This window comes from Acanthopagrus latus, chromosome 17 (genome assembly GCF_904848185.1).
Source record: "Acanthopagrus latus isolate v.2019 chromosome 17, fAcaLat1.1, whole genome shotgun sequence".
NCBI lineage: Eukaryota > Metazoa > Chordata > Actinopteri > Spariformes > Sparidae > Acanthopagrus > Acanthopagrus latus.
This window is the reverse complement of record NC_051055.1, coordinates 20,577,650-20,593,821: the sequence shown is the minus strand read 5'-3', so window position 1 is coordinate 20,593,821 and position 16,172 is coordinate 20,577,650. Positions and strand designations below refer to the sequence as shown.

Below are 16,172 nucleotides of genomic sequence, written 5' to 3'. Positions count from 1 at the left end.
GATTGCGTTGGCTTATAAACGCAATAATCTGACATCTCTCCCGGTTCGGTTGCTGTAAAGCACACGATCACCTTCTGTTGATATTTTTGTTTCATTTTTGGAGTGTTTTAAAGTTGTGATATTTATACACTTTAGTTTTAAACCTTCAAAAATTAACTAACATTATTGACACAATGTGACCAAACAATCGTGTTGACAATACTGGCAATGGAGTTTGTATTGTGTCTCAGGGATATCTGTTGAAGTTGGCATGCTAACCAGCTAGCCACATCAGTACCTCAAGAGGAGATAGATCAACAGTAAATGCGCCAAAATTGGCTAATACGACTGCTAGCTGCATGGTTTATGGAGCTTACAAGTAACTCTGGTGATACACAACCACTTATCGTTTTGAATTTGACAGGTGGCCAATTCTCACATACTGCACCTTTAATTTTCCTACAGTTGTCTTTACAAGTGCTTTTGTTGCCTGAGCCTTATCAGAGACTGGACCTCCATGTCCCGAACTCCGCCATCCACAAGGATCTCCTCACCGCGATGCAAACATGGTTAGTAAATGCAGCATTTCATTCCGTCGAAGAAACACGATGAAGGCACAAATTACAACCGTGCTGAAAGTCAGGAGGAAAATTCAGAAATAGTGTTCATAAATCCTGTAGACAATGTTTCATGACAGCTGTCCACACACACAGTGACACTACAGGGTACTTTGCTTGAAATGCAGCATTTTAATGAACATTATAAAATTGTATTTGAAAATCACCCCCCCCACCCTCCCTCCTTTCTCATCCTCAATCCAAAGTTTTCTTTTGTACATTTGGTAGGAATAAGGCAAAAAAGTAGTCTCTTGAAATAGCAATTCACATCAATTAATAATCACCATGTCATGTATAAATACTACTAAAATTTAGGCTGTTGCTACAGTGAGGTTCGTCCTCTCCGTGTGTGTTAGTCAGCGAGAGGACGGCAGCAGCAGCAGTGCTGGGCCTTCCTCCAGCAAGTCATAAATCAGGTAATCCAGCCCCCTAAAAAATGTAAATAAACAAATAAAGAGGCATCCCCCACAGTAGAATGAGATGCTTCTTCTCCACAGTCCGTTTAATATCCACCTGCCGTTAGAACAGGCCATAGGTGAAACAAAAAGCAGGCTTTCTTTTTATTGTTTGTTTGTTTTCTTCCAGTTCAAAATGAAACAGTCCCTTGCTTCAACAAGCATCCGTGAAGATCTGAGTGAATAGAAGATGAACTGACATGATTGGACATAGTGACTGTATGGCTGGGCAGTGTGCAAGTCTCTTTCTAAAAGGCCGGCCTTGAATCAAGGCTGGCGGAGGACTGAACAGAGGGAGAAGAGGAGACACGGCAAGAAAATAAAACACCAACGTCAAACCAGGGAAAGTCAGGAGAACAATGCAAATTTCTTCCCGTGAAAACTTCAAAAAACTTCAAAATTTTCTTTTGTCATAAAAGCTGCTCAAACACTATAAAATCAAGTCTTTTTTCCAGCACAAATCAAATTAAAACCCAAACAAATGTAATTGTAAAAACATTCATCAAAACAAGGCCATTTTGAGTTGGGGGTTAGTGTCGAGTGTGATTTACAGTGCTTGTATAACCACTGGCAGCCATTTTCAAGAAACAACCCACTGATGATTATTAATTATTATTAATTATTATTAATTATTATTATCATCATTATTATTATTATCATTATTATCATTATGACCGGTTGTTTGCAGAAAGCTGTATGCATTTTGTATCATTACATTAGAGTGCCACATACGGTTCTGTGCTTAAACCTCCTGTGAAGTCTGGCTGCTGCTGCTAAATGTGGGTGATAGATGTGAGAGAAATGAAGAAAAAAAAAAACATCACATCAGAGCCATCACTCTGAACCCGTGACTGGTGAGTGCAATTCTGTGTCGACAGCATGTAAAGTCTCTCAAGTTCTACAAGTCCAACATTTCTTTAAAAAAAAAAAAAAAAAAGAAAAAAAAAAGAAAAGAAAAAACAGGAAATCGCCCCTGATTGGCTCACAATTACCCCATGTGGCACGATGGTCATTTCCTGTAAACATTTCTTCGAATGTTTATAAAAACACCCTCCCATTTAAAACACAAAAATATATAGTAATTTATTTTTACATGGACACATATATATATCGAGATAGATATATATATATATATATATTACTAAAGGCCTTAAAATATTTTCCTTTCTGCTCCTTGAAAGTCACAGTTCCCTTCAGTGGATATACAGCCTTAGATGGACCTGTAAGAAAAACAGAGATATTTAAACACTAAAAACATTTTTTACACATCATTTGTCCTTGCAATAACTATTGATTGCCTACCATGCCAAGTCTGAGTACCAAGTTTTAATCCTGCTTTATCTGGCTCCGTTCTTTCCTGGGCACCAGCGCCTTACGGAGGTATGGCATGATTAAAAAGGCGACGAGGAAGAATACATGTCCACAGAAATAGATGGACGAATAGACCTGAAAAACAAAAGGTGACAAAGAGTCAAATTAAAATCCTCACTGAATTACATCAACTTGAATACTGTTCAAGTATCTCTGTGAAGGTTCTTATTACTTATTATGTTGAAACACAGTGTTGAAGACAGCGTATACATTTTTTCCCCTTTTCTAAAATGCTGCTGGTTATACACTGCATTCATCACAGGAGAAAAAAAAAACAAAAACAAAATCACAGTCAACGATTCCTACGCCTGTCAGTCAAGTTTAGATTGTTTGCTGCATTTAATTTGAACTTGATGATGACTAATGATGGCAATGGCAGATGAACATGACGATTCCTCACAACTAGAGCGCCCATGCCCCTATCTGAAATGTTTGAGATTTTGAAATGACAACAGATTCATATTCGTCTAAATGTCTGTTCTGTTTACTGCACAATGACGTCATCACAGCCGACAAGGATTCACTGTCCCACCTAGGAAAGCATGTTGAGGTGTGTAATCATCTGTTTAATTCCAGATAAACATTTTAAAGAGATATATGTGTTTGTTGTAGTTACAGTATGTAAGATATGGGTAGTTACATTTCTTTTTTTCTTTTAAATGGATGTGCCAAACAAGTTGGCTCCTGTCTGAATCCCTTGGCGACTGTCTCCACCCCACCTGTCCACCATCAGTTGCCATCAGAGTTTTCTGTCGATGTCAATCACCTGACACAGCTTCTCTCCACAGATCTGTTCCTCATTCCCTTGTCAAGTCACACAGGTTCCTCAGCAAGCCTCGGTGTGTAAATACCAGCCACTTTCCCACTACAGTCATCTAAAGTAGCTCACAACACACATTGTTCCACCCATTCCTGTTCCAGTTCCTGAGAAGCTGCCTGTTATATTTTGCCCATGTTGAAGACTCCCTTCTTGTTGCTGTTTCTTGCAAGCCAACTATTAAACCAGGTTCCAAAAGACAAAAGCTTTGCATGAAAAAAACAAAAAAAAGAAAACGCAGCCCCCTCATTGTCTCCACTGAACACAACAGAGTGTTACAACAAAACAAAAAAAAGGCCTTGTTATCCAATCAAATGCCTGCAAGTGCACAATCCTAGTAGACTGCTCTGTAACGAATGAACGTAATGTAATGAACACCATACTTATGATGTTGACTGCACCTGGTGACACATGCTAGTAATTAAGTAGTGACTGTAGTGATTTCACTGTCAGTATTTGAGTTGATCTTATTCACATGACACCGTGGCATATCTGGAAGGAGGATGCCTTCACTGTTGCTCTTCCCGTGGTGTCCATCACATGAGTTCATGTTCATTTTTCTTTTCTGACGAAAGACAGAGGGTGTTGCTGTAAGCTCTATGGATTGTAAAGCCCTGAGGCTTGTTGAGTTGTAAAATCCTCTCTCATAGTATCATAAACAGCTCTGCAGTTTTTTTGCTGTCTGATGAGCCTTTTTACTCAGGCATCTATTACTCAAACTCGCTGAAGCACCACTTACACTCAGATCACAAATGGTGGCAACATCCTGTTTCACAAATGATTGTCGCTCACAAACCACAGGAACTTTAATGATTCCTAAAACGCCCCTATGTGCGAAGCAAGTACGCTGTTTGCCTTAGACAAGTTTAACAAATTAAAATGACCTCATATTACAGATCAAAGCTTGCATTTTATAAATTTGGCTGCATAGGTCCTCGGATTGTATTTCAACACACACCAACCTCTGATACCAAAAGCTTGTAAGAGTGAGAGCAACCTTATTTATACCATATTTACCTTGAGCCATTTGTCATAGGTGAAGAGGCAGAATGCCACCAGGGGGTAGCCCATGAAGAGCCAGTGGAAAAACTGCTGGACTACATAGATGAGAGGGTAGAGCGGGCTGTTGGCCAGTTTTGACAGCAAGGGACTGTCCCTCACCAGTGCCAGGGCCTGTCACACACAAACACAGAAATATATCCCATAGTGGTTTCAGTAATACAATAAAAGAATGGTTATATAATAAACTGATGCCAGATTGCGACTGCAGTCAATATTTAATTACAGGTACACTCAGCAGTGAGGTGCATTTGATCAATAGTGATATGATATTTAATAACAAGAGACTGTCTTCTCAAAAAGTGAACAATGGGCTTACATGATGCAGACAGATGAAAATAAAATTAATGCAATAACGAGTTTACCACCTACTGAAATAACGACCCAGATGGTTTGAGCTTCCTAAACATAATTATCTTTAGGCAACTCATCCCCAGAATCTGCTCTGTATCTGCAGCTTACCTGTCTCTCTACAGTGATGATGAAGAACTCCATGGAGAAACACAGGATGTATCCAGAGTGAAGGCCATGCCAGATCGTTAGAAAGAAGAGTGTGGCCACATGGGAGAGGGTCTTGTTGCCCAGGAACTTCAATCGCTTGAAGACATTCCTTTAAAAACAAAAAAAGAGCGACAAGAGAAACAAGCCCAGAGTTATGCTCGTCTCTTTCTGACTCAGAATCTAGATAATGGCAGTCAGAAATGCTCAATGCATCAGCTATCACTGCCAACAAGGCAGGCACTCACTTACCTGGGAGTTGTTGTTGCATAGCAACTGAGGTTATATTAAAACATTTCAACAACTTTGCATTCTCTACAAGGGTACTCATCAAGTCAGGGCTGGCCCTAACTCTCTGGCCTAACTGTGCTTTTGTTTTTGTTTTGGCTAACTGGTGACAAGCTGCAGCACTAACTCCAGACAACAAGGTCAGACAAATCAGTGCATCAAGTACTACTGTTTAAAAACTCGGACAAACCCATCTTAATGCAGCAGCTGGCCAGGTGCTGAGGTGCGAAAGTGTGCAGAGTTTGAACCCCTCAGCTCCCTTCTTTCATGCTTCACACAACTACTACTGCCAATTTTCGAGTGTACAACTGAGGACAGCATGGTGAATGCCTTTGTGTAGAGACTGTTGATTATCTAATTCATTGCTGAGCACTGACTTTCACCTGACCAAGTGGCCACTGGGAACAGCGCTAAAATAGTATTTCAGACAAAACTAGTGTGTTTAGGCATACTGACACCTTCAAGGGTAACTCCAGTAAAGTGTTGGAACTGGTCCAGTAGTTCTCCTCAGCTGGTAGCCATGTTTTAGTCATAGAATAACAATCTGAGCCTGTCTAAGTGTCTGACAACATTATACAAAGAAGAAGAATCCCTACAGAGATAGAGGGACTTGTTCAAATGCTCTGTTGAACGCCACCACTCCAAAGACAGAAACAGTATTTTTACCTTAGAGAACATTGTGTGACTTTGGAGTTTTAAACACAAAAGTCACACAATAACACAAACTAACTTATCAAAGCATCAGTGGACATACTTTGGCGGATTACTTTGCAGCTGCTCTACCAGTTCCTAAAAATAAGGTCCAGGTTTGAATATGCCGGAATTATCCCACCTCTTATGGAACGTCTCCACATATCCAACATCATCTTTATCTTACTAATTTGTCAGACCTCTCTGCTTCCAGCTGGCTTCTGTCTTATAAATTCAAATGTCTCATGAAAAGCATGCATTTTTGTTATTCTTTCCAAGCAGGCTTCCAGAGAAGAAAGGCTTAGAAAAATATCAAATCTAAACTTAACCCATTTAATGCTAAACTGCTTAAATGTGTGCTGAGAGAATAACAACCCCAATGTGGCACATATGTGACTATAAATAGTTTTCTTTGTAGGTCATACAATTGGAGCATTTTAAGTGTCAAGTCTGTGTTTTATCTGGTAAGAGCATGAAAGCGTTACAATATAAAATATAAGTTCTTATTAGTTACTTTAGAAAGAGAGAAATTTAGCTCCACAATGGAAAGGCATCATTCCCCTCCTCCACTCCCCATATCTCAGGCAGTTTTGGATAATAGAAAGTAAAAGTGAGCTTAGGTAGCTAATGCATTCAACTGAAATGGACCATGTAATAAACTATATGTTCAATAAATTGCTTTGCTCACTGTAGTCATCATAAAAATGGAGTCACATGTTCCTACTGGAAAACTTTAATTGTCTGAAAAGTTAAAACTTTTAAACCCTTCTGTGACTGTCTGCTCCCTCCCCTGTGGCCATTCCGGTAGTGTGAAAACGAACTGAGGCGAGGCCTTGCCGTGTGCGATTCCAGGCTGCACCTCCCTTGTGAGGGCACATATGCATATTGGATTGAACTGTCATAGCCCTCTAACTTCACTGTTATCATCTGAGTAAATATTTAACCATTACAGCCCCTCTTTTAATACAAGCCAGAGAGCGTCACAGATTTCCTGCTCAACACTGACCTGGCAGCCCACGCGTTTGTGTTGATGTTGAAGGAAGAAATGGTTCCTCCAAAAAGCGGCGTGGTTTCAAACAGCCACACCTTCATGTTGGCACAGGCGTCCCACTGGGCCTTTCCATCCACGACACCATTGTAGCCTAATCCAGTTAATATACAAACACCCTCCTGTAACACATGAAACACAAATCATTCTCATCCTTTGTTCCAAGTCACACCATGAAGCACAAGATCCTGAATAACTGGCACCGTAACCATTACGTGTATGTGTGTGTGATGAGTGTATGCAAAGGTATGTAAAGGGCGGTGTTTCATTGTTAATACTCTACAGCTTCCTTTGTATGAGGCTGTTTACTGTTTGTCACTCCACATTTTCAAACACATTTCATGCACATATCTGAAGACCGAGAGGCTACTTACCGCTATAACCCAACAGCTGACATATTTATACAAAATGACTTTAGCCCAAAGCAGAATAAACACACAGCGATACCAGAAGGGCTGAGCCTGTGGAAAGGATACAGATTTACATTTTAGACAAACAACGTAAGCAAGCATCAATAATTTTTGAGCATATTGTTGTTCTCACCTCATATTCATCTGTTAAGTAGTAGCTGTCTGGATAATAGGGGCTAAATATTGCATATATCGTTAGGCAGAGAAAACCTAGAGCAAACCTCTTCATAGCCGGTATAACACTGGAGGAGAAAGGAACAAGATGAGGATGAGAGAGGGGAAGGTAATAATGTTAAGGGCAGAGACGCTGGGCAGAAGTATAATAACGATAGTCTTTCAGCTCACTTTTAGTTCCATCACTTTACCTATTAGGAAGCTCTCCAGGGCAGTCAGTGAGCTCCCCTGCCACCAGCTTCTGGTAGCTGCGCAGTGTAAACTGGGGCCCCACCAGGAAGCCTCCATAGAAGTAGGAAAAGCCGCACACCTCGAGCAGAGAGGGCACAGACGGCAGGGCTGCTTTCTTCTGTTCTGAACTCAGCTGGGACTGGAGTGTACGGAAATGAGAAGCAAAGAAGATGTTGAAAACAAAGAGTGAGGAAGAGAAATATGAAAGATGGAGGGAGGGAGGGAGGGAGTGGAGTCATTTCACAAGCATGTTGATGAACTCTAGTTACAAAGGACTCTTTTAGAATTTGACCATAACCTTAACATGACTGCACTAAATACTGGAATCTAGAGGCAGGCTGTAAACTGTGTGCTGTAGAGTGACCCTTCAGATACAGTGATAATGTTAACCAGATAAGGGCAGATTTATATGTATTAAACCACATGAAGATAAAACAGACAGAAAAGCACAGTACAAACACTCATTAGAATAAAAATGAAATAAAAGCACCCGATGGGAAAATTAACAGCTGTCACACATACACTTGTTATATTAGAATAGAACTGAGCTTACTGTAGATGAGCTGAGTGAAAGAATAGGAAAAAGCAAAAGCTGCTCAACAGACAAGACTTATTATTCTAACAAAATGAGCTGTGTTAGTGTTGGAGTTCTTTGCTCTTTGAAATAAAGCATTGTTTAGGGAAGGACTTTTAATATTTTACAGAGTCGTTTCAGTCAAAGTAGCAAAAATCTGCTCCCACACACTGTCAATTTATGCTAATAGCCATGTTTCCATGCCAACATAGCAAATCATTTATTCTCCTACACACCTTTTGATATTTTATAACCAAAAATTTTGATTTTTCCTGGTACCAACTTCTGAGTATTTTCAGCTTTGCTTTGTTTTCTCCAACAGTAAATGTAATATCTTTGAGCTGTGAGACAGTCAGACAAAACAAATAAGCTGATATACATCACTTATGCATCATGTGACGTATTTCATAAGTAACTAAATACTAAGTACTTGCTGTGCATTTGTACATAGTAATCTATTTATCGGTGGTCTTAACTTTGGAAAATTCTGTCCAGCATTTCTTTTCCACCTCTCTTTCACACATGACAGAATGAAAAAACAAGCAACAAATGGCAATAAGAGAGACTAACAGAGATAAACAAATAAACAATGAGTGAAAAATCAAACAAGCAACAATCCAAGACTGACGACATCAGCATATTGACAGATGATCATGCAGGCAAAAGCAAAGAGAGATCAACCAACTCACTGGTTCCTGCCCGCCGTCATAGTAATCAAATGACAAACCTGTAATCAGAAAATGCAACTGGTGTCAGAAACTATGTTAGGGTGACTAACGCTGTCATGATCACTTGAATGAATCCTTTAAAGCATGCTAAAGGTCATGTGAGCAGTATATCAGTGTGTTAATCGTTCACTAAAGTACAGAGAGAAATTGCATCAACAGCAAACCAAACAAAATGAGGAAACATCGGAGAAGCACGAGAGGAGCTGCAGTCAACTCACCAACAAGTTTGAGTGTGAGGACACAATGAGGCATAGTCCATTTGATGTCATACTCCTCGGTCGCTGTGTAGTAATAACCTGCCAGCAGGTATATCTACAGGAAGATGGAACAAGAGGAAAAAAATACATCCAATAAACAAAACTATGCATTATCAGATGTTTCGAAACAACTCTGCATGACAGAAAACCTTAGGAGAAAAGAATCAAAACAAGGAAATTGCAAAAACAAACCACAGGAACTGTGCCGTTATCAAGGGAATCTCATGTGGGCATATTTTTTGTTTCATTTCTGTTCTTCTTAAAGTCTAAGCAATAAATACACGCAAAAGTAACGGCTCTAGCATTTCTCACAGAAAGCATGTGAACACAACAATACATTTCTGGCCTTTGTTATATGTGGCCTCTTTCAATATATGAGACAAAACAATGTGCATGCTTTGACAAGGCAAATATAGAAAATCCCAGAATGCAGATGCAGAAATCAGATATTAGACTGCGCAGACAAACTGGCGGGCGGACGCTGCACCACTGCAGTAAAAGTCTGACAAAAGGGAACTAAGGCTATAAAGTAAGGCTGGATGCAATGAGAGAGGAAACACCAGCACTCCTCACCATTTGAAAGGTAAAGCTGCATAGGACAGTTGTTACCGTCCTTCCCATGAGCCTCAGCATCAGGAATTGGACAAGGATGCATACTGCGGAGTGATAGAGCTGAGAGCCTGGGAGAGAGACGGACAGAAGGGGGTGGGGGTGGGGATGATGGTGAGTGCAGTCAAGTGTGACCTGTAGGAGTGGACATAACGGCATTTTTCCTGCACGGTTCAGTATTTATCAGCGGAAATGGAGACAGGACAACAAGGCAAATCCACGATACGCATGCGACCTGAAAATGAGCTTTCAAAGGGGAACAAAATAAGTATTCCACCAGGAGAAAGATAAAGCAACAGACCTGCTGTAAAATCCGAGCGCAGCCATAACAGAACAAAGGAGAGAGAGAGATCAATGTTAGCAGTTTGTGTTTACTCCAGCACACCATGGGGAAGCTCCATCCATTCATACCATCCATTGTTTTCACTTTGGCAAATAGAAGTGTACTCGAATGAAGCGATTAGTCATCATGGTCGTTGGCATAAAAACTATTTTGACAATAAATGTCATTTTTAAGTGGTTTCATTTTTTCAAATGCAAATATTTGCTGTCCTCTATGTTGGTAAATAGAATTGAATACAGGGGTGCAACTAATGATTAAACTAGACAATGACAAGCAGAATAACCAATTAAATGATTTGTCTATGAAATACGAGAAAAGGAGATCTAAATGTGCTTGTTTTATTCAGCCAACAGTCGAAACCCAGAGATATCCATTCTACTATAATATAAGGCAGGACTAGCAGGACGAGAAAGAAAAAAGGAGCTGGAACAAGCAAACGTTTGGATTTTTTATTTTGAAAAATCATAAACTTATCTATGCAGCGCTAATCTAAATATTTCTGTATTTCAGACTGTTGGTTGGACAAAACAGGAAATCTGTAAAGATCAAACACATCATATCACACTGCCTTCAAAACAGGAAGAGTCTGAGCCACATGTAAAACATATATTTATATGTCAATTGTCAAACCTGCTGGCGTAGTTTGTCAAAGAGCAGCACATTCACTTCCCGAATATGATTCAACAATAATGATTATGATTCATCCAAGAGAAACAGACTTCTCTCAGCCAAAATAAATGATTCAAATGGCTTCCTGTTGAAGTCCAGCATTTCTTTTAGACAGTCATTAAATATGTAACTTGGAAATATATCACATATCCTTCACTTATCAACTAAAAGCAATCCACAAACAATGATTGTAAAAACAAGTCAATGCATTAATAAAAATAAGTTTGGATAACTGGCGGAGTTTACTTAAAAAGTAACCTTTTTTAAAAATTTACTAAGCTGTAGCAATGTATTCATGGTGCAATTAATATCAGAGGGATGTATTTGATATCCTCCCGAGGCCCAAATTGTGCAGAGAATTGTTGATTTTCCTGAGCAAAGATATTGTTGGAGTTGATCTGACAGCTTTCAATCATGTTTTGCGAGCAGCAGGGGAAAGAGTTTGTGGCAGTGAAGACAAAAACTTATGATGATGACATTTTCGAATCTGAAGACAAACTTTAACTCAGAAATGACATAGCTCATTTAAATGTAATAAATCTTTGCCTTTTTTTGTTGTTTTTTTTTTAATTCTTTACATTTATCATACAGACAGTATGTTTAAAGGGCATTCTATTTTGGCTAAGTTTAGGGACACTTTATAGCCAAGACCTGAGACTTACTTGTCACTTGCACAACAATGACTTTATCCCATTTCTGGAAGGCAAAGATCCTGAGCTCCAGAGTGTGTAGCTGGTATATGACCTATAAATCAAAGGCCGTCTGTGGAGTTTCTGACTGCTTGTAGTGCTATTGCTCTATATGTTTTTAATGAGTGGTTCCCCATTTTGTTTGCCTTGTGCACATGCGAGGAATGCAGCAATGCACCACAAAGCAGGATTTAAAGTGTTGAAGAAAACTCAACTTTACTGATGCTGCATGAGGAAGGAACTGATACACACAATGCATTTTCATAACTAACTGTGAATATGAACAGAACTTTTGCTAGTTTGAAAGACAATTCAATAGGGTAGCTTAAAGAAGGCTGATACATATCTGAAAAGTCAAGGACTAAATACTAAGCGATAATCATCTCTTTGTTTTTCACGGCTGAGTAGTAACACACGCCCTTAATCTCCCTCTTCATCTCACCAAAGTTGAACGCTGCTAGTGCCAGTCCAGAGAATGCGTGGAACAAGTGTATAACTGTGGCAGGCTGGTAAAACAAGAACCGCCGGTACACCAGGGCAAAGGGATACCCTGCAGAGTAGAAAAAGACAGAGACAGATAGAGAGTAAAAATGTTAATGGAGCCACAGCATGTGTCTTCATATCAGGTATGTGAGCCATTGTTGACACCTCCTGATACTAACAACACTGACCTTGTGGTAGGAAACCTATTGTCACACACACACACTAGCACATTAGCACCACTGGTACGGGTGTGCTGCTGCAAATCTGGCATCTCAAGAGAAAGATAACTGTTCTAAGAAGGACTGTGGAAAGGGCAAACGCTCACCAGTGATCACAGTGAAAGTTCTTTTCACAGGGGGTCAGCCAGTGCAGTCTGACTCACATTTTGCCTCATCATAATGTAATTACTTATTTGAATACCTTCTTCAAACTCCATCTTCTTCTACTGGGCTCAGCTTAACAGGATAAGGCTTGCTATTTTCTACATTTTTCGTACGGACGACAAATCTCTTGAAATCCCAAAACACACAATGAACTGATCCGACGAGTAGTGTTACTGAGCCAGAGCCTGATATAGCTCCCTATTCCACTTTGCCATAAACCTCGTTTGCTTTCCAAACACTGTACCATATTAATGGGTCACACCACAGCACTGGATGACGTGTCCTTTCACTGCGATGAAAGAGGGCACTGTAGTTCATGTTGCGTCAAACCACGTGCACCATCCTGCTGACATAAATATTCCCTAGTGCATATTAATATTAGTGTAGAAATATTCAGCTGTAAATAAGCCACTTACTCCTGTTAAATGATGTTAGTGTGTAGTGATCTGCTATTTTGGGAGACGCTTTTTAAAAAAAAAAAAAAAAAATGAAACTGCATACTGTATTTATGACCCGTTTTTGGATGAATGCCATTGGGAGGGGTGGTAAGTCTAAAATTAATGAAAGACAGATTTAAAGATAAACTCACACATAAGCCTGGTGAAGTTTTGTAGATGTAGTTTCGTATGCAAAAACATTTCCGGAGCTTCACAGATAACAGTGGTACAGCAGTCTCCTAAACAAATATCTAAAAACATAAAATGGCTCCATACAGCTCATCCTGCATAATCAATAAGCCCCGAGATCCCAAATTGATTTGAGAATACTTTTTTATGCCAGTTTTAAAGCTGCAATCTTCACTGTAGCTGCTAGACAAAAAGTATTTAAAAGTGCACCCTGTCTTAAGTGGAAACACAAGCTGAACCTCACATCAAAGGTGTAGGTAACATCTTTTCAAATCAGTCTGAGATTTAGATTACACCAGATGAGCTGTACAGAGCCATTACATGTTTTTTTAGTTGTTAATATTTATGTTTTAAAACAAATCCCCATTAACTTCAGTTGTTTTGGAGAATGCTGCAACGCCGTTTTGTTGTCAAGATCCAGAAATGTTTTGAGGACTACGAAACTTTACAAGACTTTCCATCATGGGGTTAGAGGAGATAATGACTGAATTTTCCTTTTTGGGGGATCTAATACTTTAACCCAATGCTGCTTGTCATGGGATTTGTGGACATTAGCGAAATACGGTCTTATCCTGTAAAAATGTTTGCAATCCAATTAGCCAAGTACAGAGTCGCTTCAGGGCTAATCATCTGAGTAACTTGGATGCAGAGTTTAGCAAGATTCTTTTAAACCGATTGGTGGCTGTAGTGGTGCATTTTCAGCCAATTATAGGGCTGATATTCGGCATGTTTCCGATTATCGCTCTCAGATTGTAGATTAAATGAACTAATTTAAAAATGTGAAACAGACTCCCAGTCTCTGATCGGTTAAAATGTCAAAGTTAATAGCCTACTGACACTGAATTATCTGAATCTGCAAAGTAACTAGTAACTCAATTGGTCAAATAAATGTTGTAGAGTGAAAGTACAGAAAAATGTCATAGACAGTGGAAAAACTCAAGTACCTGAAAACTGAACTTAAGAACAATAATTGACTAAATTGTGCTTTGTTCATTTCATCACTGGTTGGTCGACCTTTTGACACAATACGTTTCACTTTTAGTGCGCATGAATATCAGTTCAAAATATCGGTTTTCAGCCTCCTTGATTTCTAATAATCGGTATAGGTGTAAAATGCCAAATCGGTCGACCCCTATTCTAAATACATAGTACAGCAGCTACAGGTCTAGTATCATCAAAGTCCACACAGAGCATTACGCTGTGGTGGCTCTTGCAAAGCAGTTGCAAACCAGAGCCTATTTATAGAAGAGGAAACACTGAAAAACACCTGACATTTTGGCCCCAACTGGCAGTTACTATGCTAGTATAAAATTGTGTAAGACACATTGGGCAACACTAGAATAAGTTGCATTCAACAGGGCTGATTGAGAGAATTCAGGCATTGGCTAACCAAAGTCTGATTAGAATGGCTACGCTCAGTGTGTTGAACTGTGAGTGTGAGAAGACGTGTCCATGTGTCTGAACAAAGTTCAGAGAGGACAGCGTGGAGGACACCCTCCCCCACCACACACATCCACACCCCTGACTCCCTCCCAGTGGTCTTCACATAATACCACATGTCACAGCCCACAATAAAACAACAGAGATCCAGGCTCAACCTTGGTACACTTTTATGAAAACTCACTGCAAATGGTGGCCTTTTTCCCCAACATGTTTAACCCTGTCAGAGTCTGTCTCCCCCTCTGCTCAACTGAGTGGAAAATGGAGGGGTTGGGGGACATGTTTTGGCTGCCTGTCCTCATTCACCCTGTCAGAGAGTCTCCCTCCCCCAACAACACTGGAGCTATTATTTTCACCAACACCAGTCTCATACAATTATGCTAACCTTAATCCTGCAGCCCACAAACTATTTCATCAAAATGCAGGAGGGCGTGCTGTGCTAGTCTGCATTTTGTAACTGCTAAGCTCACTTGACCCAATAGTCTCTTTTCTTTACACAAACACCAACACGCTGGACATTCCTCAAAAATGAGGGGATGATGGCAGTTGTGGCTAACACGACGCCATACCTAGCCACATCCCGTTATCATGGCAGTTAACAAACCACAAGTTAGCCGTTAAGTTAACCGTTGGTGGTGATGTTTTGAAGCAAACACAATCTTAGCCGTCTAGAAGGTGAGTGGCGCTATAGTCACAAGCTCTCTGGAAATCAACATGCTGTTCGGGGAAGCCCGCCATTGATTTATGAGGATGATCACTGAGCTAGCTACACAGTAGTGGACCAGAACAACTGGTCTGCAGCCTGTAGCTGTGTCACAGTGAGTACCTGCCTGAGCGTTATGTTAGCAGTGAGTGTAACACTTGCACACAGCTATGACAGCGGCTCAGTTCACTAACGTGTCACCGGGGACACATGTCACTTCAGCTAGCTAGAGGAACAATCCGTAAATGATTCGTGAGGAGGAACTCACCGATTAAGATAGATAAAATGAGTCGAACCGCTGGTTCCGGGGAACCTAAGGACTCCGACAGACCCTCCAGTAAGGGAGCCGCCATCTTTCTTGTGGGCGGAAACGTCTCCTCGCGACGGTTCAGTGAACTCTACTGATTCACGGCAGACACACATACACACACACACGCACACACATCCAGGCTACACTTCTCTTTTTAAAGGCCCTCCGGTTCAACCTCCTCCCGTGTGATTCTCCTCCCACCTCACGTCCCCTCCCGCCCGTCTCCGGCCCACTGTACCACACTTTTATCGGTATTTGTGGCTAAAGATTAGACCTGTGGGCTGACAGGTAGGCTATCTGTAGCAGCACAGCCGTCATGATACAGCTAGCAAAACACTTACCTAGTGCTAGTTAATGTGTGAAGATTAACCCTGTATTCAGCATTACGGTGATATAGTTAGTGGTGTGAGTGTGCCTCCATGTGGCTTGTTGCGGGAACAACATTATTTAACGTTCCTCTCTGTATGACAAGTTGGTTTTTGAATCTCGTTCCCGGATCGTGAAATTACTGACGCTGTGGAATGGTGATATAACGTCACAATCAACCATTCTCACTAATGGCACTTTTAAAATTGAATTTGGGGGAAGAACATTTAATCATTGCATTATATGTGTATGCCCAAACAAACTGTCTTTGTTTTCATGACTGATTAAACTGAATAAACAAAGTGACCTTAAAGGACAATACAGTTCCATACTGTTTTATTTTGTTTGTGGTGGA

General features: G+C 40.3%; 1 protein-coding gene across 2 annotated transcripts; it reads right to left on the bottom strand.

The window, feature by feature from the left end:
- Window positions 1-1,108: 1,108 nt before the first annotated feature.
- On the bottom strand, window positions 1,109-15,901 carry lpcat3 (lysophosphatidylcholine acyltransferase 3). 2 transcript variants are annotated; one of them, XM_037075000.1, is made up of 13 exons: window positions 15,793-15,901; window positions 11,949-12,056; window positions 9,770-9,876; window positions 9,158-9,251; window positions 8,901-8,938; window positions 7,598-7,776; window positions 7,366-7,474; window positions 7,197-7,283; window positions 6,781-6,944; window positions 4,761-4,908; window positions 4,257-4,412; window positions 2,354-2,497; window positions 1,109-2,271 (listed from the first exon to the last, which is right to left on the bottom strand). In XM_037075000.1, the coding sequence occupies exons 3-12, from the start codon at window positions 9,827-9,829 to the stop codon at window positions 2,378-2,380; spliced, it is 1,155 nt and encodes a 384-aa protein (XP_036930895.1). In that variant the 5' UTR covers window positions 9,830-9,876; window positions 11,949-12,056; window positions 15,793-15,901; the 3' UTR covers window positions 1,109-2,271; window positions 2,354-2,377. The 2 variants fall into 2 exon arrangements, with proteins under 2 accessions (XP_036930895.1, XP_036930894.1); XM_037074999.1 differs by lacking the exon at window positions 15,793-15,901 and adding an exon at window positions 15,410-15,627.
- Between the last annotated feature and the right edge of the window lie 271 nt (window positions 15,902-16,172).